Raw genomic sequence first — 22,335 nt, 5'->3', positions numbered from 1 at the left:
CTGGACTGTGACTTGGCCATTCTAACACCTGGATACGTTTATTTGTGAACCATTCCATTATAGATTCTGCTTTATGTTTTGGATCATTGTCTTGTTGGAAGACAAATCTCCGTTCCAGTCTCAGGTCTTTTGCACAGGTTTTCTTCAAGAATGGTCCTGTATTTGGCTCCGTCCATCTTCCCATCAATTTTAACCATCTTCCTTGTCCCTGCTGTAGCAAAGCAGGCCCAAACCATGATGCTGCCACCACCATTTTTGACAGTGGGGATGGTGTGTTCAGGGTTATGAGCTGTGTTGTTTTTACGCCAAACATATCGTTTGGCATTGTGTCCACAAAGTTCGATTTTTGGTTTCCTCTGACCAGAGCATCTTCTTCCACATGTTTGGTGTGTCTTCCAGGTGGCTTGTGGCAAACTTTAAACAACACTTTTCATGGATATCTTTGAGAAATGGCTTTCTCCTTGCCATTCTTCCATAAAGGCCAGATTTGTGCAATGTACGACTGATTGTTGTTCTATGGACAGACTCTACCACCTCAAGCCCACTTTACACGTTGCAATTAGTTGTACAATCGCATTTGCGATGTGACACGCCCAGGTTGCATACGGGATCTTATGAGATTGCACGTTGGTCGTTCATTTGCTGTCACACGTGCGTTAGTAGTCTATGTTAAATTGGTCAATTTTGTGTGCGATCCTTTAGATCATGTGTTCTGTGACGTATGCATTGGGCACCTTTTTTTTTTTTTTTTTTTTTTTTTATTTATTGACTTGCCAAGCGTATGTACTGTGTAGGGATGCGTTTTTACTATATCATCTGCCGTTCAGCTCTGCTACATGGCCGCTAACAGCAGACACAGACAGCCATGTAGCAGAGCTGAATGGCAGATGACAGCAGACACAGACAGCCGCACTGTCAGAATGAACTCGGGTGAACTTCACCCGACTTCACGGTCATGCTGCGGCTCTGTCTGTGTCGCATCCTGATTAGCGGTCACCTGTGAAGGACTCACCGGTGACCGCTAATCTCCTAAGTTACTGAAGTTAGCAGCCCTCTCTCATACTCACCAATCCCCGATCCCCGGCGCTGCACGGCGTTCACACTGCTCCGGCGGCTTTTACTGTTTTGAAAAAGCCGGCCGCCCATTAAACAATCTCGTATTCCCTGCTTTCCCCGCCCACCGGCGCCTATGATTGGTTACAGTGAGACACGCCCCCACTCTGAGTGACAGGTGTCACACTGCACCCAATCACAGCAGCCGGTGGGCGTGTCTATACTGTGTAGTGAAATAAATAATTAAATAATGAAAAAAAACGGCGTGCGGTTCCCCCCAATTTTAAAACCAGCCAGATAAAGCTATACGGCTGAAGGCTGGTATTCTCAGGATGGGGAGCTCCACGTTATGGGGAGCCCCCCACCCTAACAATATCAGCCAACAGCCGCCCAGAATTGCCGCATAAATTATATGCAACAGTTCTGGGACTGTACCCGGCTCTTCCCGATTTGCCCTGGTGCGTTGGCAAATCGGGGTAATAAGGAGTTATTGGCAGCCCATAGCTGCCAATAAGTCCTAGATTAATCATGTCAGGCGTCTATGAGACACCCTCCATGATTAATCTGTAAATTACAGTAAATAAACACACACACACCCGAAAAAATCCTTTATTAGAAATAAAAAACACAAACATATACCCTGGTTCACCACTTCAATCAGCCCCAAAAAGCCCTCCATGTCCGGCGTAATCCAGGATGGTCCAGCGTCGCTTCCAGCGCTGCTGCATGGAGGTGACCGGAGCTGCAGCACACACCGCCGCTCCGGTCACCTCCACACAGCTAATGAACACAGCCGCGCGATCAGCTGAGCTGTCACTGAGGTTACCCGCTGTCACTGGATCCAGCGGTGGCCGTGGGTAACCTCAGTGACAGCTCAGCTGATCGCGCTACTCACCGCCGCTCCTATCACCTCCACGCAGCAACTGAGGTGAGTAGCGCGATCAGCTGAGCTGTCACTGAGGTTACCCGCGGCCACCGCTGGATCCAGTGACAGCGGGTAACCTCAGTGACAGCAGCTGATCGCGCGGCTGTCTTCATTACCTGCGTGGAGGTGACCGGAGCGGCGGTGTATTCTGCAGCTCCGGTCACCTCCATGCAGCAGCGCTGGATGCGACGCTGGAGCATCCTGGATTCCGCCGGACATGGAGGACTTTTTGGGGCTGATTAAAGTGGTTAACCAGGGTATATGTTTGTGTTTTTTATTTCTAATAAAGGATTTTTTCGGGCGTGTGTGTGTTTATTTACTGTAATTTACAGATTAATCATGGAAGGTGTCTCATAGACGCCTGACATGATTAATCTAGGACTTATTGGCAGCTATGGGCTGCCAATAACTCCTTATTACCCCGATTTGCCAACGCACCAGGGCAAATCGGGAAGAGCCGGGTACAGTCCCAGAACTGTCGCATATAATGTATGCGGCAATTCTGGGCGGCTGTTGGCTGATATTGTTAGGCTGGGGGGCTCCCCATAACGTGGAGCTCCCCATCCTGAGAATACCAGCCTTCAGCCGTATGGCTTTATCTGGCTGGTTTTAAAATTGGGGGGAACCGCACGCCGTTTTTTTTTCATTATTTATTTATTTATTTCACTACACAGTATAGACACGCCCACCGGCTGCTGTGATTGGGTGCAGTGTGACACCTGTCACTCAGAGTGGGGGCGTGTCTCACTGTAACCAATCATAGGCGCCGGTGGGCGGGGAAAGCAGGGAATACGAGATTGTTTAATGGGCGGCCGGCTTTTTCAAAACAGTAAAAGCCGCCGGAGCATTGTGAACGCCGTGCAGCGCCGGGGATCGGTGAGTATATGAGAGAGGGGGATAGACTGACATGGACAGAGAGTGAGGGACAGAGATAGTGACCGACTGACAGATTAGTGAATGACAGACATTGTGAGGCGCTTCAGAACGCAGCTTTTCAGCTGCGCTCTGAAGCGGACCTTTTTTAAGCTGCGGTGCAGAGCGCACACCTGCGCACATAGCATCAGACACCAAAATCGTATGAGGGATGTCACACGTTACAATTCAATAGGTTCGTGCAACAAAACGCTCAATTCTAGAGAATGATACGATGTGTTTGCGATCAACGGTTTTGCGTTCAATCCTGATCGCACGTAGCTGTCACACGCAGATACCTCACAAACGATGCCGGATGTGCGTCACTTACAACTTGACCCCAACGACGGATTGTGAGATATATTGAAGCGTGTGTAGCGGGCTTCAGCTGTAGATCTCTGGAGTTTATCCAGAGTGATCATGGGCCTCTTTGCTGCATCTCCAATCAGTCTTCTCCTTATTTGACATTAAATTTTTGAGGGACGGTCGGGTCTTGTAGATTTGCAGTGGTATGATACTCCTTCCATTTCAATATGATCACTTGCACAGTGCTTCTTAGGATGTTTATAAAGTTTTGGAAATCTTTTTGTAACCAAATCTGGCTTCAAACTTCTCCACAACAGTATCATGGACCTGTCTGTTGTGTTCCTTCGTGTTCATGATGCTATCTGCGCTTTAAACAGAAAACTGAGACTATCACAGAGCAGGTGCATTTATAAGGAGACCTGATTACACAGGGGTGGCTTATATTTATCATCATCAGTCATTTAGGACAACATTGGATCATTCAGAGATCCTCAGTGAACTTTTGGAGTGAGTTTGCTGCACTAAAAGTAAAGGGGACGAATAATATTGCACTCCCCAATTTTCAGTTATTTATTTTTTTCAAAAATGTAAAATAAGCAATAAATATCGTTCACCTTCATAATTGTGTCCCACTTGTTGATTCTTCACCATGAAGTTTAAAATTTGTATCCTTGTTTGAAGCCTGAAATGTGGGAAAAGGTTGAAAAATTCAAGGGGGCTGAATACTTTCGCAAGGCACTCACACAAACTAGAAATGCATACGTGTGTGTGTGTGTGTGTGTGTGTGTGTGTGTGTGTGTGTGTGTGTGTGTGTGTGTGTGTATAATATATATAATACACAGTACATATACACACGTATATATACACACTATAATTATATACAGTTAGGTCCAGAAATATTTGGACAGTGACACAATTTTCGCGAGTTGGGCTCTGCATGCCACCACATTGGATTTGAAATGAAACCTCTACAACAGAATTCAAGTGCAGATTGTAACGTTTAATTTGAAGGTTTGAACAAAAATATCTGATAGAAATTGTAGGAATTGTACACATTTCTTTACAAACACTCCACATTTTAGGAGGTCAAAAGTAATTGGACAAATAAACCAAACCCAAACAAAATATTTTTATTTTCAATATTTTGCTGCGAATCCTTTGGAGGCAATCACTGCCTTAAGTCTGGAACCCATGGACATCACCAAACGCTGGGTTTCCTCCTTCTTAATGCTTTGCCAGGCCTTTACAGCCGCAGCCTTCAGGTCTTGCTTGTTTGTGGGTCTTTCCGTCTTAAGTCTGGATTTGAGCAAGTGAAATGCATGCTCAATTGGGTTAAGATCTGGTGATTGACTTGGCCATTGCAGAATGTTCCACTTTTTTGCACTCATGAACTCCTGGGTAGCTTTAGCTGTATGCTTGGGGTCATTGTCCATCTGTACTATGAAGCGCCGTCCGATCAACTTTGCGGCATTTGGCTGAATCTGGGCTGAAAGTATATCCCGGTACACTTCAGAATTCATCCGGCTACTCTTGTCTGCTGTTATGTCATCAATAAACACAAGTGACCCAGTGCCATTGAAAGCCATGCATGCCCATGCCATCACTTTGCCTCCACCATGTTTTACAGAGGATGTGGTGTGCCTTGGATCATGTGCCGTTCCCTTTCTTCTCCAAACTTTTTTTCTTCCCATCATTCTGGTACAGGTTGATCTTTGTCTCATCTGTCCATAGAATACTTTTCCAGAACTGAGCTGGCTTCATGAGGTGTTTTTCAGCAAATTTAACTCTGGCCTGTCTATTTTTGGAATTGATGAATGGTTTGCATCTAGATGTGAACCCTTTGTATTTACTTTCATGGAGTCTTCTCTTTACTGTTGACTTAGAGACAGATACACCTACTTCACTGAGAGTGTTCTGGACTTCAGTTGATGTTGTGAACGGGTTCTTCTTCACCAAAGAAAGTATGCGGCGATCATCCACCACTGTTGTCATCCGTGGACGCCCAGGCCTTTTTGAGTTCCCAAGATCACCTGTCAATTCCTTTTTTCTCAGAATGTACCCGACTGTTGATTTTGCTACTCCAAGCATGTCTGCTATCTCTCTGATGGATTTTTTCTTTTTTTTCAGCCTCAGGATGTTCTGCTTCACCTCAATTGAGAGTTCCTTAGACCGCATGTTGTCTGGTCACAGCAACAGCTTCCAAATGCAAAACCACACACCTGTAATCAACCCCAGACCTTTTAACTACTTCATTGATTACAGGTTAACAAGGGAGATGCCTTCAGAGTTAATTGCAGCCCTTAGAGTCCCTTGTCCAATTACTTTTGGTCCCTTGAAAAAGAGGAGGCTATGCATTACAGAGCTATGATTCCTAAACCCTTTCTCCGATTTGGATGTGAAAACTCTCATATTGCAGCTGGGAGTGTGCACTTTCAGCCCATATTATATATATAATTGTATTTCTGAACATGTTTTTGTAAACAGCTAAAATAACAAAACTTTTGTCACTGTCCAAATATTTCTGGACCTAACTGTATATATATATATTATATATATATATATATATATATATATATATATATATAATGTATATATTACAGACCAAAAGTTTGGACACACCTTCTCATTCAAAGAGTTTTCTTTATTTTCATGACTCTGAAAATTGTATATTCACATTGAAGGCATCAAAACTATGAATTAACACATGTGGAATGAAATACTTAACAAAAAAGTGTGAAACAACTGAAAATATGTCTTATATTCTAGGTTCTTCAAAGTAGCCACCTTTTGCTTTGATTACTGCTTTGCACACTCTTGGCATTCTCTTGATAAGCTTCAAGAGGTAGTCACCGGAAATGGTTTTCCAACAGTCTTGAAGGAGTTCCCAGAGATGCTTAGCACTTGTTGGCCCTTTTGCCTTCACTCTGCGGTCCAGCTCACCCCAAACCATCTCGATTGGGTTCAGGTCTGGTGTCTGTGGAGGCCAGGTCATCTGGCATAGCACCCCATCACTCTCCTTCTTAGTCAAATAGCCCTTACACAGCCGGGAGGTGTGTTTGGGGTCATTGTCCTGTTGAAAAATAAATGATGGTCCAACTAAACACAAACCGGATGGAATAGCATGCTGGTTCAGTATGCCTTTAATTTTTAGTTTTAATAAATCCACAACAGTGTCACCAGCAAAGCACCGTCACACCTCCTCCTCCATGCTTCACGGTGGGAACCAGGCATGTAGAGTCCATCCGTTCACCTTTTCTGCGTCGCACAAAGACACGGTGGTTGGATCCAAAGATCTCAAATTTGGACTCATCAGACCAAAGCACAGATTTCCACTGGTTTAATGTCCATTCCTTGTGTTCTTTAGCCCAAGCAAGTCTCTTCTGCTTGTTGCTTGTCCTTAGCAGTGGTTTCCTGGCAGCTATTTTACCATGAAGGCCTGCTGCACAAAGTCTCCTCTTAACAGGTGTGTCTGCTGCTAGAACTCTGTGTGGCATTGACCTGGTCTCTAATCTGAACTGCTGTTAACCTGCGATTTCTGAGGCTGGTGACTCGGATAAACTTATCCTCTGCAGCAGAGGTGCCTCTTGGTCTTCCTTTCCTGGGGCGGTCCTCATGTGAGCCAGTTTCTTTGTAGCGTTTGATGGTTTTTGTCACTGCACTAGGGGACACTTTCAAAGTTTTCCCAATTCTTCGGACTGACTGACCTTCATTTCTAAAGTAATGATGGCCCCTCCTTTTTCTTTACTTAGAATTTGTATTGTGGCAATAAAAAAGCAGCTAACAGCCTATTCAGTAGGACTAACATCTGTGTATCCACCAGACTTCTGCACAACACAACTGATGGTCCCAATTCCATTTATAAGGCAAGAAATCCCATTTATTTAACCTGACAGGGCACACCTGTGAAGTGGAAACCATTTCCGGTGATTACCTCTTGAAGCTCGTCAAGAGAATGCCAAGAGTGTGCAAAGCAGTAATCAAAGCAAAAGGTGGCTACTTTGAAGAACCTAGAATATAAGACATATTTTCAGTTGTTTCAAACTTTTTTAAGTATTTCATTCCACATGTGATAATTCATAGTTTTGATGCCTTCAATATGAATCTACAATTTTCAGAGTCATGAAAATAAAGAAAACTCTTTGAATGAGAAGGTGTGTCCAAACTTATGGTCTGTATACTGTGTATATCTAATATATAAAGGTGTGTGTGTGTGTGTGTGTGTCCGGGATTGGCATCTGCACCGTCGCAGCTACAGCCACAAAATTTTGCACACTCGCACGTCTGGACCCCGAGAGGCATAGGCTATGTTGTGAGGCGAAATTTTAACCCCACGCGTTCTAATTTACCAATCAATTTTGCCCCTATCTACATAATGGGGAAAAAGTGAAACGAAAAGTGTATCCGTACCGTCGCATTTACAATCACAAAATTTTACACAGACACCTCATGTGACCCAGGGAACGTCATAGACTATGTTTTGACAGGAAAATTTAACCCCGCGCTTTACAGTTACTCTCCAAAAAACATGCCTCCATTAAAGTAAATGGAGCCTGGAACTACAGGTTATTAGTAGGAGCGGTGATTGGTTGCTATAGGAACAAAAGACATTCATAGTATAAGAAGCTTATATGTGAGGTAATAAGATGTCGGTGGGGAGACGGTTAGAGAGAGACAGAGAGAGACGGGGAAAGAGACAGACAGACAGACAGACATGCAGACAGGGACAGAGACAGGCAGACAGGGAAGGAGGAGACAGCCAGAGAGACAGACAAAGATAGATGGGGAAAGACACAGACCTTGATAGAGAGAGACGGGGAAAGAGACAGACAGAGACAGGCAGACAGGAAAAGAGACAGACAAAGAGACGGGGAGACAGACTGGGAAAGAGACAGACCTTGAAAGAGACAGATGGGGAAAGAAACAGAGAGAGACAGACAGGCAGACGGGGAAAGAGACAGACCGGGAAAGAGACAGACGGAGCATATTACTTGGCCAATTTAGTTAAATCTGTGGAATATTTGTGGTGTTGAAATATATGTTGTGAAATGCTTCTATTAGCTTAGTTTTTGCCTTTTAATAATCACATTTCTATCTATTTGTTTTGTGGTTTGAGTGTGCAGAATACATTTTTGTTAATACATTCTATTATGTTAACAGATAGTACATCTAGTGTGTGTGTGTGTGTGTATATATGTGTGTATATATATGTGTATATATATATATAGATATATAGATATATAGAGAGAGATATGTATATATATATACACTAGAAGGTGGCCCGATTCTACGCATCGGGTATTCTAGAATTTACGTATTGTGTAGTTAATGTATGATTTTTGTTATATATATTATAGATGTTGTTGTGTGTAGTTACCAAGTGTTTGTGTAGGGCGCTGTACATGTTCTGGGTGTTGTCTGGGTGTGGCGGGGGGTGAGAGCGGTGTTGTATGTGTGTTGCGTTGTTTGTGGAGCGCTGTGTGTCTGTAGCGTTGTGTGTGTGTGTGTGTGTTGCGCGGTTTGTGTGGGTGGGGTGTGTTTTGGGGTCAGGTATGTTTTGTGCAATGTGTGTGTGTTTATGTATGCCGCGGTGTTTGTGTGTTGGGTGTTGTGTGTGTGCAGCGTTGTCTGTGTGTGTGGGTGTCTGTGTAGGGCGGTGTTTGTGGTTCCCAGTGTGTGTGTGTGTGTTGGGGGGAGGTGTGCACCTCCCATCGTGCTCCATCCCCCATGCTGCGCACCCCCCATCGTGCTCCATCCGCCATGCTGCGCACTCCCAAACGTGCTCCATCCGCCATGCTGCGCACTCCCAAACATGCTCCATCCGCCATGCTGCGCACTCCCAAACGTGCTCCATCCGCCATGCTGCGCACTCCCAAACGTGCTCCATCCGCCATGCTGCGCACTCCCAAACGTGCTCCATCCCCCATGCTGCGCACTCCCCATCGTGCTCCATCCCCCATGCTGCACCAGCATCAGCCTCTCTTCCCCCAGCATCAGCCTCTCTCCTCCCAGCATCAGCCTCTCTCCTCCCAGCATCAGCCTCTCTCCTCCCAGCATCAGCCTCTCTCCTCCCAGCATCAGCCTCTCTCCTCCCAGCATCAGCCTCTCTCCTCCCAGCATCAGCCTCTCTCCTCCCAGCATCAGCCTCTCTCCTCCCAGCATCAGCCTCTCTGTCCCCAGCATCAGCCTCTCTCCTCCCAGCCTCCCCCTCCCAGCCTCCCCCAGCATCAGCCTCTCTCCTTCCAGCCTCCCCCAGCATCAGCCTCCCCCAGCATCAGCCTCTCTCCTCCCAGCCTCCCTCCTCCCAGCCTTCCCCAGGATCAGCCGCTCTCCTCCCAGCCTCCCTCTTCCCAGCCTTCCCCAGCATCAGCCTCCACCTCCCAGCCTCCCTCAGCATCAGCCTCCCCCAGCATCAGCCTCTCTCCTTCCAGCCTCCCCCAGCATCAGCCTCCCCCAGCATCAGCCTCTCTCCTTCCAGCCAACCCCAGCATCAGCCTCCCCCAGCATCAGCCTCTCTCCTCCCAGCCTCCCTCCTCCCAGCCTCCCCCAGCATCAGCCTCTCTCCTTCCAGCCTCCTCCAGCATCAGCCTCCCCCAGCATCAGCCTCCGCCTCCCAGCCTCCCCCAGCATCAGCCTCCGCCTCCCAGCCTCCCCCAGCATCAGCCTCTCTCCTCCCAGCCTCCCCCAGCATCAGCCTCTCTCCTCCCAGCCTCCCCCAGCATCAGCCTCTCTCCTCCCAGCCTCCTCCAGCATCAGCCTCTCTCCTCCCAGCCTCCCCTAGCATCAGCCTCCCCCTCCCAGCCTCCCCCAGCATCAGCCTCTCTCCTCCCAGCCTCCCCCAGCATCAGCCTCCGCCTCCCAGCCTCCCCCAGCATCAGCCTCCCCCAGCATCAGCCTCTCTCCTTCCAGCCTCCCCCAGCATCAGCCTCCCCCAGCATCAGCCTCTCTCCTTCCAGCCTCCCCCAGCATCAGCCTCCCCCAGCATCAGCCTCTCTCATTCCAGCCACCCCCAGCAGCAGCCTCCCCCAGCATCAGCCTCTCTCCTCCCAGCCTCCCCCAGCATCAGCCTCCACCAGCATCAGCCTCTCTCCTTCCAGCCTCCCCAGCATCAGCCTCCCCCAGCATCAGCCTCTCTCATCCCAGCCACCCCCAGCATCAGCCTCCCCCAGCATCAGCCTCTCTCCTCCCAGCCTCCCCCAGCATCAGCCTCCCCCAGCATCAGCCTCTCTCATTCCAGCCACCCCCAGCATCAGCCTCCCCCAGCATCAGCCTCTCTCCTCCCAGCCTCCACCAGCATCAGCCTCTCTCCTTCCAGCCTCCCCAGCATCAGCCTCTCTCATCCCAGCCACCCCCAGCATCAGCCTCCCCCAGCATCAGCCTCTCTCCTCCCAGCCTCCCCCAGCATCAGCCTCCCCCAGCTTCAGCCTACACCCTCCCAGCCTCCCCCAACATCAGCCTCCCCCTCCCAGCCTTCCCCAGGATCAGCCTCTCTCCTCCCAGCCTCCTCCAGCACGCCGTGCTCCTCTGCCAACACTCACAGATCCGATCGCATACTCACACACACACACACCCACCCGATCGCATACACTCACACCCACCCGATCGCATACACTCACACCCACCCGATCGCATACACTCACACCCACCCGATCGCATACACTCACACACACCGGATCGCATACACTCACACACACCGGATCGCATACACTCACACACACCGGATCGCATACACTCACACACACCGGATCGCATACACTCACACACACCGGATCGCATACACTCACACACACCCGATCGCATACACTCACACACACACACATTGACGATATTGCACATACGCGCTCACTCACAACATCCGGAGATACCACATGCTTCTGGCCATGTGATCCTCCGGCAGGTCCTGGAAGCTCACTGCAGCACAGTATCGCGGCCGAGAAGCAGGCGATATCTCCGTATGCTGTGAGTGTGTGGATGCGATCTGATGTGTGTGTGAGGTGTTTGTGAGAGTGAGTGTGATCTGATGTGTATGTGTGTGTGTCTGTTGTTATGTGTGTGCGTGTGGATGTTCCGCCGCTGCAGGACCTTGATGCGCTGGTAACTATGCTACCATGGTTACCAGCGCATCCCGTCCCCCACTCGCACGGGAGCCCACACCAGCATATGGCGGCAAACCCCAGCAATGCGAGGGTTTGTGTCGGCTGGGTTGGCGGCGTATGCTGGTGTGGGCTCCCGGGGGTACAGTACTCACCTGGGAGTCGTGTCTCCGTGTCAGTTCGGGGGATGCGTGCGGGGGGCGGGGCCAGAGCGAGCGTGCATTGCGTGAGGGGGGCGGGGCGTGGCCGAGTTGCCAATACGTGCAGGGTGCCGGGGCGAGAGGCCAATCCGTGTCGGGGGCGGAGCCTGTGCGAGCGGCCGGCCAATCCGTGTGGGGGGGGTGCCAGGGCGAGCGACCAATCCGTGCGTGGGGGCGGGGCCATGGCGAGGCCAGCGGCCAATCCGCTTTGTGTCACCGTAAGGACACAATTTTGGAGCAAGACAGACAGACAGACATGACAGACATGTTTCAGAAATGGGGTTGATGTAAAGTAGACATGTGGGAAATGTTATTTATTAATGACTGCGTGATATGATTATCTGGTGTAAGGGTATGGCAATTCAAAGTGCAAAAATTGCAACATTTTCACATTTTTTGTCAGATTTAATTTTCTTAAATAAACACTAATCATATCAACCAAACGTTACCATTAACATGGAGTACAATATGTCACAAAAAACAGTCTCCAAATCACTTGTGATCCATTGACGCGTTCCAGAGTTCTTACATTAGAAAGCGACACTGGTCAGAATTGTAACATTTGGCCGGGTCAGGAAGGTGAAAACAGGCTCGGCGGTGAAGTTGAGTGCAGTTATGATATGCATGGTACTTGCCTGTGTGTGATTTGACTGTTTTGTTTTTTTTTTTTGTTTTGGTTTTTTTTGGGAGGGGGGGGGGGGGGGTCATTACTTTATTTTCAACATATTGCAGTTTTAAAATAGTGGTGTGACGGTGAATCTCAGACAGCTCTCACAAAGTGATATGAGGAGCCAATTTATCACCGCTCGCATCCTCTTCCCTTTTTAGACTCTGTTTTTTGTTATATGAAGCTAAGCGTTCTATAGTATAATATTATATTTATTCACTTATATGGTGCCATTAGTTCCACATCAGCAACATTGTAAATTCCCTATCAGTATGTCTTTGTAGTGTGGGAGGAAACCCAGACAAACACGGGGAGAACATTCAAACTCCTTGCAAATGTTGTCCTTGGTGGGATTTAAACCCAGGACCCCAGTGCTGCAAGACTGCATTGCTAACCACTGAGCCACCATGCCACCAATTTCCCTTCCTGAGGTATCTCCTATATACTCCTCACTGGTAATTTATCATTTTGTTTGTTTTCTTTGCAGTTGAAAATCGAGGAACAAAAGGAATTTCCCAGAGAGAAATCAAAATGGCAATGAACGTAGGAAAACTGGAGGCCAGGATGATGTGCCGACTGTTAGAGCGACACATGCTCATCAAGGTCAGACGCTGGCGCTTCATTTCTGCTTCTTTTTTTATCTTCATTTTTCTTATCTGCTACATATGAATCAATATTCCCATTATTTTTATCTTATAATTAATGAGACTTTATAAATAATATACAAGGGCGAGTCAAAAAATTTCCCCTCTCTGGTTATATTAAAACTTCCTTGGCAGTTCTGTTGGCTGCACGGTCTCACCCATGGGGCACTGGTGGCTCGCAGCTGAGCCTAGAGTATTTGTTTGTTGATAGATGGACAGAGTGTATTGAAAAGAGGAGATTCTGGATATTTTTTTACACTAAATGCCTACAAACTACCCAGTGCTTGTCACCGTCGACACAGAATGATCATCTTTTGCACATGTCCAAACAGCATTTCCTCATACAATATTTTCACAATCTTTTTGAGCATCACTTTTGCTCTCCCTTTTAGGGTTTTATGGAAGATGAAGGGCGTCAGAGGACGACAAAGTACATTTCTCATGTATTTGTTGAAGAAAGTGAGTTACGAAGGCAAATTCTGGAGGAAAAAGCAAAAAGTGATAAATTGTCCATGCTTAACATGACACCTACTGAAAATATTGGTGAAGACCAAGAAACCTCTCCTGAAAGCAAGCCATCAGAGGAAGCCTCGGAGGATGAGCAGGAGGAACTGAGAAGCAGCAAACGGTCAATGACTGAAGAGTCAGGCTCATTCCTGGGTGATGCTACCACTTCTAGCACTCCTCTGCCTACATCAAGGGGTAAGACAAGCATATTATTCCTTCTCTTGAGACTAATATTTTTGAGAAAGTTATTGAATGTCCACTAGCAACACTAGAACAATGTCACAGGGAATGTACTGACAAACCAGGGGTTTGTAAACTGGCCCTAAGACTCGAGACTTTGCTTTGTCCCTTATCTCAGAGGTAAGCTTGATGGTAGCCAGGTCCGAGCCCCCTACGTGACCCTGTCTCCTGTCCGAGCCCTGATCTTACTCCCCCCTGCTGGGAGCAGGCCGGAAACCCAGTAAAAAAAACCCCACAGAAAAGAAATGGGCAAGGAAGAACAAAACCTTCTACTCACTGCACTCCGACACAAAGGAGAGACAATATGTGTGGAATAAAGAAAAGGGTAAAGAATAAACTCACAGCAGGGGAACATTCACATCACGCAGAAAAGCAACTGCTGTTTACCATGAACTGACAAACCCTGAGACCGGGATCGCTGATGCTGTCTTTGGTGATCTCCTACTGCACTCCCAGCATTAAGTAGGAAAGGAGCAGCAACCTAGCTCTCAGAACAGTTGGACACTGCTCCAAAAAAAGGATTAACTGTTGCATGGCTGGGAGCAGTGAAACAACTCAGCAAACGCCTAGCAGAGCTGAGCACTTGAGAGGCCTGGTTACATATCGGATTCTGCAATGTGAACAGAGTCCGACACCGTAGTAGTAATCGGTGTGTGCAGATCCGGACAGCGCGTGACAAACAGTGAACCTCCCAACTATACATTGTTACATATCACTTTGCATGATCCAACAATACCATAAAGAAGGAGCAATCTTGGGAGACTTCTGTGCCTTTCTGTCGTTCTCTTCAGATAGCTGCAGGGTGAGGACCCCATAATAATGAGATTACATTATTAATCATGTTGGGCTTACACCCCGCTGATGAACAGCAGCTTAATGGGTCTGGTCAGTACGATTCTTTCTGTCGATGGCGAGGAAATGTTTTCAGATTTATGTCCCTTATTTATTCTATTGGTCGTTATTGTAAAATAGTCTCTAAATAAAAAATGAAGCTCTTGTTACTGTAAAAGTATTTTACCAGGGTAATATCTTCACAGGTATATCCAGAATTCACTTGAAGCGCACTTCTTCCATGGATGTAGACAAAATGGCTTTGTCTGAAAATGATTGTAGCTTGGACAGTTTCCAAGAAACCAATCTGTCTGCTAATGAGGATGATGATGAGATCTCCGTGATCGAAGAGTTCTTGGTCAGATATTTTCTAAATATAAATTCATCCTTGTGCTTGTGACTTCTGATTCTATTAGGCTGGTTTCACACTACGTTTATTTAACATGCGTCAGGAACGTTTTTTTGCTGCAAAAGCGGATCCTGCTTTTACAGCAAAAAACGCATGCAAACGCATCTGTTATTTTGCAGGATCCTGTCACTGGATGTTTAGGGGCGGGCATTGGAGTCATGTGATCGGGAGTGAGGGGAACTAGACTGGGAGCCGGCTTCTGACAGCTGCAGACGCTGGTAACCAAGGTAAACATCGGGCTTGGATACCCGATATTTATCTTGGTTACGAGTGTCTGCAGCTGCTAGGAGCAGGGCTGTCTGCACACGTAACCAACGTAAACATCGGGTAACTAAGATAAGTGGTTACGCGATATTTACCTTGGTTACGAGTGTCCGCAGCTCTCATGTGGGAGAGAGAGGAAGGGGAGGAAGGGGGAAAGACATAGAGAGAGAGGGTGAGGGAGGAGGAGAGAGAGAGACAGATCACGCGAGACTGGTTCTGGGCATGCTCAGTACTTTCTGGGCATGCTCAGTACAAAAGCAGGATCCTGTCTATCAGCACGCCAGCGTTCACATGCGTTTGCGTGCTGTTTAGTCAGGATCCAGCAATTTGCAGTATTTGGACGCAGCTCAAAAATGCTACAAGTAGCGTTTTTGAAACATGTTAAAAAACTGCAAGTCACTGGATCCTCACTATAACGCACGCAAACGCAGGTGAACGCATGTTAACGCGAGTCCATTGCAAATGCATTGAAATGAAAACGCATTTGCACTGGATCCGCTTTTCCGCTAAAAAAACGTTATGGACGGATGTTAAATAAACGTAGTGTGAAACCAGCCTTAGTATATGCTAGAGATGAGCGGATCGCGTTCTACAACCCTGGTCCAGGCCAGTGCTCTCTGACTACGGACAGGAGCTTTGCTAATCTCCTCACTTCTGACTGGCCGGCCTGATGGGTCTTCACCTGTGTGCCACATCCCGCACAGATCTCGCACCAGGCATGCAAATCATATTCCACATCGAGAAACCTGGAAGCTCAGGGAATTCTTGCAGCTACTGCCCACAGTCAGCACTAACCTGGACTATGGAGAAGGGTTGCACAAAGCGATCCACTTATCTCCAGTATGTATGCAGCATGCTCGTACAGTTAAATGTTATCATACGCGCACTGTGGCATGTTTAAAGCACCACTCCAGCGTGCAGCTTTAAATCGAAGTCCCCTGCCCCTGGCTTTATACTCAACTGCCGCCATCTTTATCTGTGTCCAGTGTCGCTACTGTCACTATCTGGCAATTTGTGGCCTGCCGGATGCTCCAGTGTTTGGTAGCGTGTGCCGGAGGTCACATCTTAATGTAAGTCTATGAGAGCCTCGTTCTGGCTCTCTGAGTTGCATTGGGAGCTTGTGACGTAACTCTCACTTCTGGACAGTCAGAAGTTATGGGAGCAAAATGACAGTGAGGGACCGGAGTGAGACCGAAAAAAGGTGAAGCCACTGGAGGATGAGTCTAAATTCGGGGGCAATGAGCTTAGCTTTAATGTGCCATTCCAGCTCTGAAAAAAACAAAATGCTGCAGGGGTGCTTAATAATAATGAGTTACCATTCTAATGTAACTGATTGTATTAGCAATCACAGGTTTTTCACAGTTGACTTTACTCCAGTTTTCATTTTCCTCCCTTTTTACAGAGAGACACTACTTTGGTTTTCCTCTGACCTAGATAACAAGGGCTTGTTTTTTGCTGGACAAGTTGTAGTTTTAACCCCTTTAGGACGAAGCCAGTTTTGTACTTAATGACCAGGCCATTTTTTGCAATTCTGACCAGTGTCACTTTATGAGGTCATAACTCTGGAACGCTTCAACGGATCCCGGTGATTCTGACATTGTTTTTTCGTGACATATTGTACTTCATGATAGTTATAAATTTAGAACGATATTTTTTGCTTTTATTTGTGAAAAAATCGGAAATTTGATGAAAATTTTGAAAATTTTGCAATTTTCAAACTTTTAATTTTTATGCCCTTAACCCAGAGAGTTATGTCACACAAAACAGTTAATAAATAACATTTCCCACATGTCTACTTTACATTAGCGCAATTTCTGAAACAAAATGTTTTGGGGTTAGGAAGTTAGAAGGGGTCAAAGTTCATCAGCAATTTCCCATTTTTTCAACAAAATTCACAAAACCATTTTTTTAGGGACCACATCACATTTGAAGTGACTTTGAGAGGCCTAAGTGACAGAAAATACCTAAAAGTGACACCATTCTCAAAACAGCACGCCTCAAAGTACTCAAAACCACATCCAAGAAGTTTATTAACCCTTCAGGTGCTTCACAGGAACTAAAGCAAAGTGGAATGAAAAAAAGCAAAAAATAAAATTTTACCTAAAATGTTGCTCTACCCCAAATTTATTCACTTTTAGAAGAAATAACACAACAAAATGAACCCCAAAACTTGTTACCCACTTTCTTATGAACGCGCCAATACCCCACATGTGGTCAGAAACCTTTGTTTGGACAAATGGGAGGGCTTGGAACAGAAGGAGCAATATTTGAATTTTGGAAAGCAAATTTGGCTGAAATAGATTGCGGGCACCATGTTGCATTTACATGTCCGCCAAGGTACCTAAACAGCAGAAACCCCTTACAAGTGACACCATTTTGGAAACTAGACCCCTTAAGGCTTCTATCTAGGGGTATAGTGAGCATTTTGGATACACAGGTACTTCACAGATTTTGATAACGTTACGTTGTCACATTGAAAATTTTCATTTTTTTCTCAAAAATGTTGCTTTAGCATCAATTTTTTCACTTTTTCAAGAGGTAATTCCAAAAATGTGACCCCAATGTTTGTTACCCACTTTTTTATGAGCGCGGTGATACCTCACTTGTGGTCTGAAACCTTTGTTTGGAGAAATGGGAGGGCTTGGAACGGAAGGAGCAATATTTGAATTTTGGAAAGGAAATTTGGCTGAAAAAGATTGCGGGCACCATGTCGCATTTGGAGGACCCCTAAGGTACGTAAACAGCAAAAAAACACCACAAGTGACCCCATATTGGAAACTAGGCCCCTCAAGGAATTTATCTTGATGTTTGGTGAGTACCCTGAACCCCCAGGTGCTTTACAGAAGTTTATAACGTTGAGCCATGAAAATAAAAAAATAAAATTTTACCACAAAATTGTTACTTCAACCAGGTAGCTTTTTTTTTCACAAGGGTAACAGGAAAAAAATCACCATGAAATTTATTGTGCAATTTCTCCTGAGTTTGTTGATATCTTGTATGTGGTGGAAATCAACTGTTTGGGCACACTACAGGGCTCAGAAGAGAAGGAGTGCAATTTGACTGCAAAATTGGCTGGAATCAATAGCGGACGCCATGTTGCATTAGGAGAACCCCTGAGGTGCCTAAGCAGTGGAGGTCCCCCACAAGTGACCCCATTCTGGAAATAAGACCCCTCAAGGCTTTAATCTAGGTGTATATTGAGCATTTTGAATACACGAATACTTCACAGAATTTGATAAGCTTAGGTTGCCATATTGAAATTTTCATTTTTTTCACAAAAATGTTGATTTAGCGACACATTTTTCACTTTTTCAAGAGGCAACAACAAAACGTGTACCCCACAGGTTGTTATCTAATTTCTTGTGAGCGCAGGGATACCACATATGTGGCCAAAAACCTTTGTTTGGATAAATGGGAGGGCTTGGAATGGAAGGAGCACCATTTGAATTTTGGAAAAGTTGAAGTAAATTGCGCGCACCATGTCACATTAGCAGGGCCCCTTGGGCACCTATACATCAGAAACCCCCCACAAGTGACCTCATTTTGGAAACTGGACCCCTCAAGGATTTTATTCAGGAGTATAGTAAACATTTTGAATCCACAGGTACTTCACAAAACTGTTGCTGTAGCAAAAAATTTCTCACTGTTAAGGGGGCTTTACACGCTGCGACATCGCTAATGCGGAGTCGTTAGGGTCACGGAATTGGTGACGCACATCCGGCCGCATTAGCGATGTTGCTGCGTGTGACACCGATGAGCGATTTTGCATCGTTGCAAAAACGTGCAAAATCGCTCATCGGTGACATGGGGGTCCATTCTCGATTATCGTTACTGCAGCAGTAACGATGTAGTTCGTCGCTCCTGCGGCAGCACACATCGCTCCGTGTGACGCCGCAGGAACGAGGAAGCTCCCCTTACCTGCCTCCCGGCCGCTATGAGGAAGGAAGGAGGTGGGCGGGATGTTCCGGCCACTCATCTCCGCCCCTCCGCTTCTATTGGGCGGCCGCTCAGTGACGTCACTGTGACGCCACACGGACCGCCCCCTTAGAAAGGAGGCGGTTTGCCGGTCACAGCGACGTCGCCGGGCAGGTAAGTATGTGTGACGCATGTGCGCGATGTTGTGCGGCATGGGCAGCGATTGCCCGTGTCGCACAACAGATGGGGGCGGGTACCCACGCTAGCGATATCGGGACCGATATCGCAGCGTGTAAAGTAGCCTTTAGGCTATGTGGCCATGATCCAGCGACACGGCGTCTAGTACCCAGTGTCAGCCTCCTGCAGAAATGTGAGTGTTGTCCACGGGAGAACGCAGCTGCCCATGCCCACGATTTGGGTTCAGGCTGCTGTGGACTTTAGTTCTATTCTACCTGCAAAGAACACTCATCTCCGCAGCATAAATTGACATCCTGAGGCTCGGGAAGCTGCGCCACAGGTCGATTTATGCTGCGGAGAAAAGAAACACAGTGGGCACGGGATTTCTAAAAATCCTGCCACTGTGCTTCTACTGCACAACGCAGCGTTATGGACGCAGGGAAAACACTCTGCGCCCAAAATGTTGCAAACCCTGATTGTGGGCACACAGCGTAAAATGCTACAGTGGATGAATGGATAGATGTCAAACATATATAACGTCCCACCCCCCTGCATATTCTAAGCTGGCGCCCTTTAGTGCCTTTCATGTGACACTAAAGGATGCCTAGCCTTGTATTTAGCCCAAAAAAAAAAAAAATAATTAAAATAAATGACGTGGGGTCCCCCCTATTTTTGATAGCCAGCTAGGGTAAAGCAGACAGCTGTAGCCTGCAAACCACAGCTGACAGCTTCATCTTGTCTGGTGATCAATTTGGAGGGCTCCCCAAGCTGTTTTTTTTTTTTAATTATTTATAAATAAATAATTAAAAAAAAAAAACAAACGTGGGGTCCCCCCAAATTAGATCACCAGCCAAGGTGAAGCTGACAGCTGGGGTCTGGTATTCTCAGGATGGGAAGAGCCACGGTTATTGGACTCTTCCCAGCCTAAAAATAGCAGGCCGCAGCCGCCCCAGAAGTGGCGCATCCATTAGATGCGCCAATTCTGGCGCTTCGCCCCAGCTCATCCCGCGCCCTGGTGCGTTGGCTAACGGGGTAATGAATGGGGTTGATACCAGGTGTGTAATGTCACCTGGCATCAAGCCCAGCAATTAGTTATGTCACGGCGTCTATCAGATACCCGACATAACTAATTGACAGTAATAAAAAAAAAATTGACAACAAAAAAAAATTTATTTGAAAAAACACTCCCCAAAACATTCCCTGATTGACCAATTTATTGAAAAGAAAAAAAAAAAAATCCACAATAATCCATTTGGATGTCCCACGTCGCCTCTGGACCTTCTAGAATATGGGGGACACGTTCAGGGAACGTATCCCCCATTTTCTAGGAGGGCAGACCCTCCATTTGAGGAGAGTGGGTGCAAAGAATCTGCACCCACTCTCCCCGGGTCACAGCTGCAGACTCTGTGCAGCAGCAGCCAGCGTCCTGAACACAGGAAGCTGTCATCTGCTCGGCACATGTGACCGGAGTCTGCAGAGAAGGAGCCGGAGGAGGGGGCCGCGGGGGATCAGCGCTCCGGTATGTATGACACCGGGGGACACCGGGGGACACCATGGGGGGGGTAGGGGGGGACCCGGCAGGGCCTGGGGAGCAGGTTTCTGTCGCATGTGTGATGGCACATACGACAGAAACCATAGGAACAGTGGAAATGCGGCCGGCGCGCTGCTGTGATCGCCGGTGCTCGCGGCCATCTTGGATTTTCGGGAGGGGGTTGGGGGTCGGGGGGGCACTTTGGGGACACCGGGGGACCGGAGGGAACCGGGAAAAAGATTTATCTCCCATCTGGCATGTTTGAACATGCCAGATGGGAGATAAATCATTTTTTACCGGCGCGGTCATTTACTATAACTTGATGATCGGTATACGGTGTATACCGGTCATCAGGTGAGCGGGGACCGGAAAAACCGGCCCGAATCATGATCTCCAGGGTCTCAGCTACCCCCGGCAGCTGAGACCCCGGAAATTTTCTGACTCTGGGGGGCGCTAGACCCTTTTTTCCGACCGCCGTTAAAAAGCGGCGGATCGGAAAAAGTACCCTTATTTACCGCCGTTAAAAGGCGTATCGGCGGTCGTAAAGGGGTTAAAACACACCATTCATTTTCCCCTTTTAATGTACTTGAAAATAGAGAAAAAAAAATCCAAATGCAATGCAATTGTGAAAACATCAGAATGCACTTTTGCCATTGTTTTTTGGGTTTAAATTTTATAGTGTTAGGTCAATTTTACTGTACAACTATATGATTACAGCAATATAGAACTTTTATAGTTATGTTGCTATTTCAGCATCTTAAAAAAAATTCAGATCCTTTTTTTTTTTTTCTTTAAAAAAAAAAAAAAAATAATTACAATTTGCGTCCCCATTTTACAAAACCCGCAATGTTTTTTTTTTTTTGTTTTTTTTATTGCTGATCCAGTGATACTTCTTCATTATTGCTGCCAGTCTTTTTTGACACAGTGCAGTGGTGGCATCACAACTATGCCGTGCATAACTGCTGCAATCAGTGGGTTCATCTGTCTTATGCAGTCTACATAAACACGAACACTTAGGCTAGTTTCACACTTGCGTTGAACGGCATCTGTTGCATTGTGGTTTGTGACGGAAGCAACGGATGTGTTGCATTTAGTGGCACAACGGCTGCAACGGATCGTACAAAACAAAGGAATCTTTATTATATATATATTTTTTTTTTCTTCTTTCGTTTTACCGGCGGCAGACTATTGTGAATGATCAGCTGATCGCTCACAGCAGCCGGTCGCCGGGTGATCAGCTGATCGCTCACAGCAGCCGGTCGCCGGGTGATCAGCTGATCGTTCGGCCGCTGAGAATGTGAGGGGGGCGGAGTGCGGGGTTTGTGGAGTCGAGCGGACCATGGCACTGAGCACGTCAGTGTAGCGAGGAATGCAGGGCTGGGGACAGGTGAAGTGTGAGTGTGTGTGTGTGCGCGTTAGTGTGTACATGTGGAGTGAAGTGCGGGAGGGGGCGGAGCCGAGCGGGAAAGTGTCGGGCTCCCTGCACACGTAGCCAGGATAAATATCGGGTAACTAGGGAAAGCACTTTGCTTGGTTACCCGATATTTACCTTGGTTACCAGCGTACACCGCTTAGCGCTGGCTCCTTGCACCCGTAGCCAGGGTAAATATCGGGTAACTAGGGAAAGCGCATTGCTTAGTAACCCGATGTTTACCCTGGTTACA

General features: G+C 46.9%; 1 protein-coding gene across 2 annotated transcripts in view; it reads left to right on the top strand.

The window, feature by feature from the left end:
- The window catches only part of GTF3C1 (general transcription factor IIIC subunit 1), a 213,968-nt gene that overhangs the window by 50,448 nt on the left and 141,185 nt on the right, over positions 1–22,335 (top strand). For both annotated transcript variants that reach the window (XM_075317874.1, XM_075317872.1), the window contains exons 8-10: positions 12,641–12,756; positions 13,190–13,499; positions 14,582–14,733. In XM_075317874.1, coding sequence (XP_075173989.1) covers positions 12,641–12,756; positions 13,190–13,499; positions 14,582–14,733 — 578 coding nt within the window. The remainder of the gene's footprint in view (positions 1–12,640; positions 12,757–13,189; positions 13,500–14,581; positions 14,734–22,335) is intronic.

The sequence above is a fragment of the Anomaloglossus baeobatrachus genome, chromosome 7 (genome assembly GCF_048569485.1).
Source record: "Anomaloglossus baeobatrachus isolate aAnoBae1 chromosome 7, aAnoBae1.hap1, whole genome shotgun sequence".
NCBI lineage: Eukaryota > Metazoa > Chordata > Amphibia > Anura > Aromobatidae > Anomaloglossus > Anomaloglossus baeobatrachus.
Note: the sequence above shows the minus strand (reverse complement) of the source record. Positions and strands in the feature narration are given on the sequence as shown.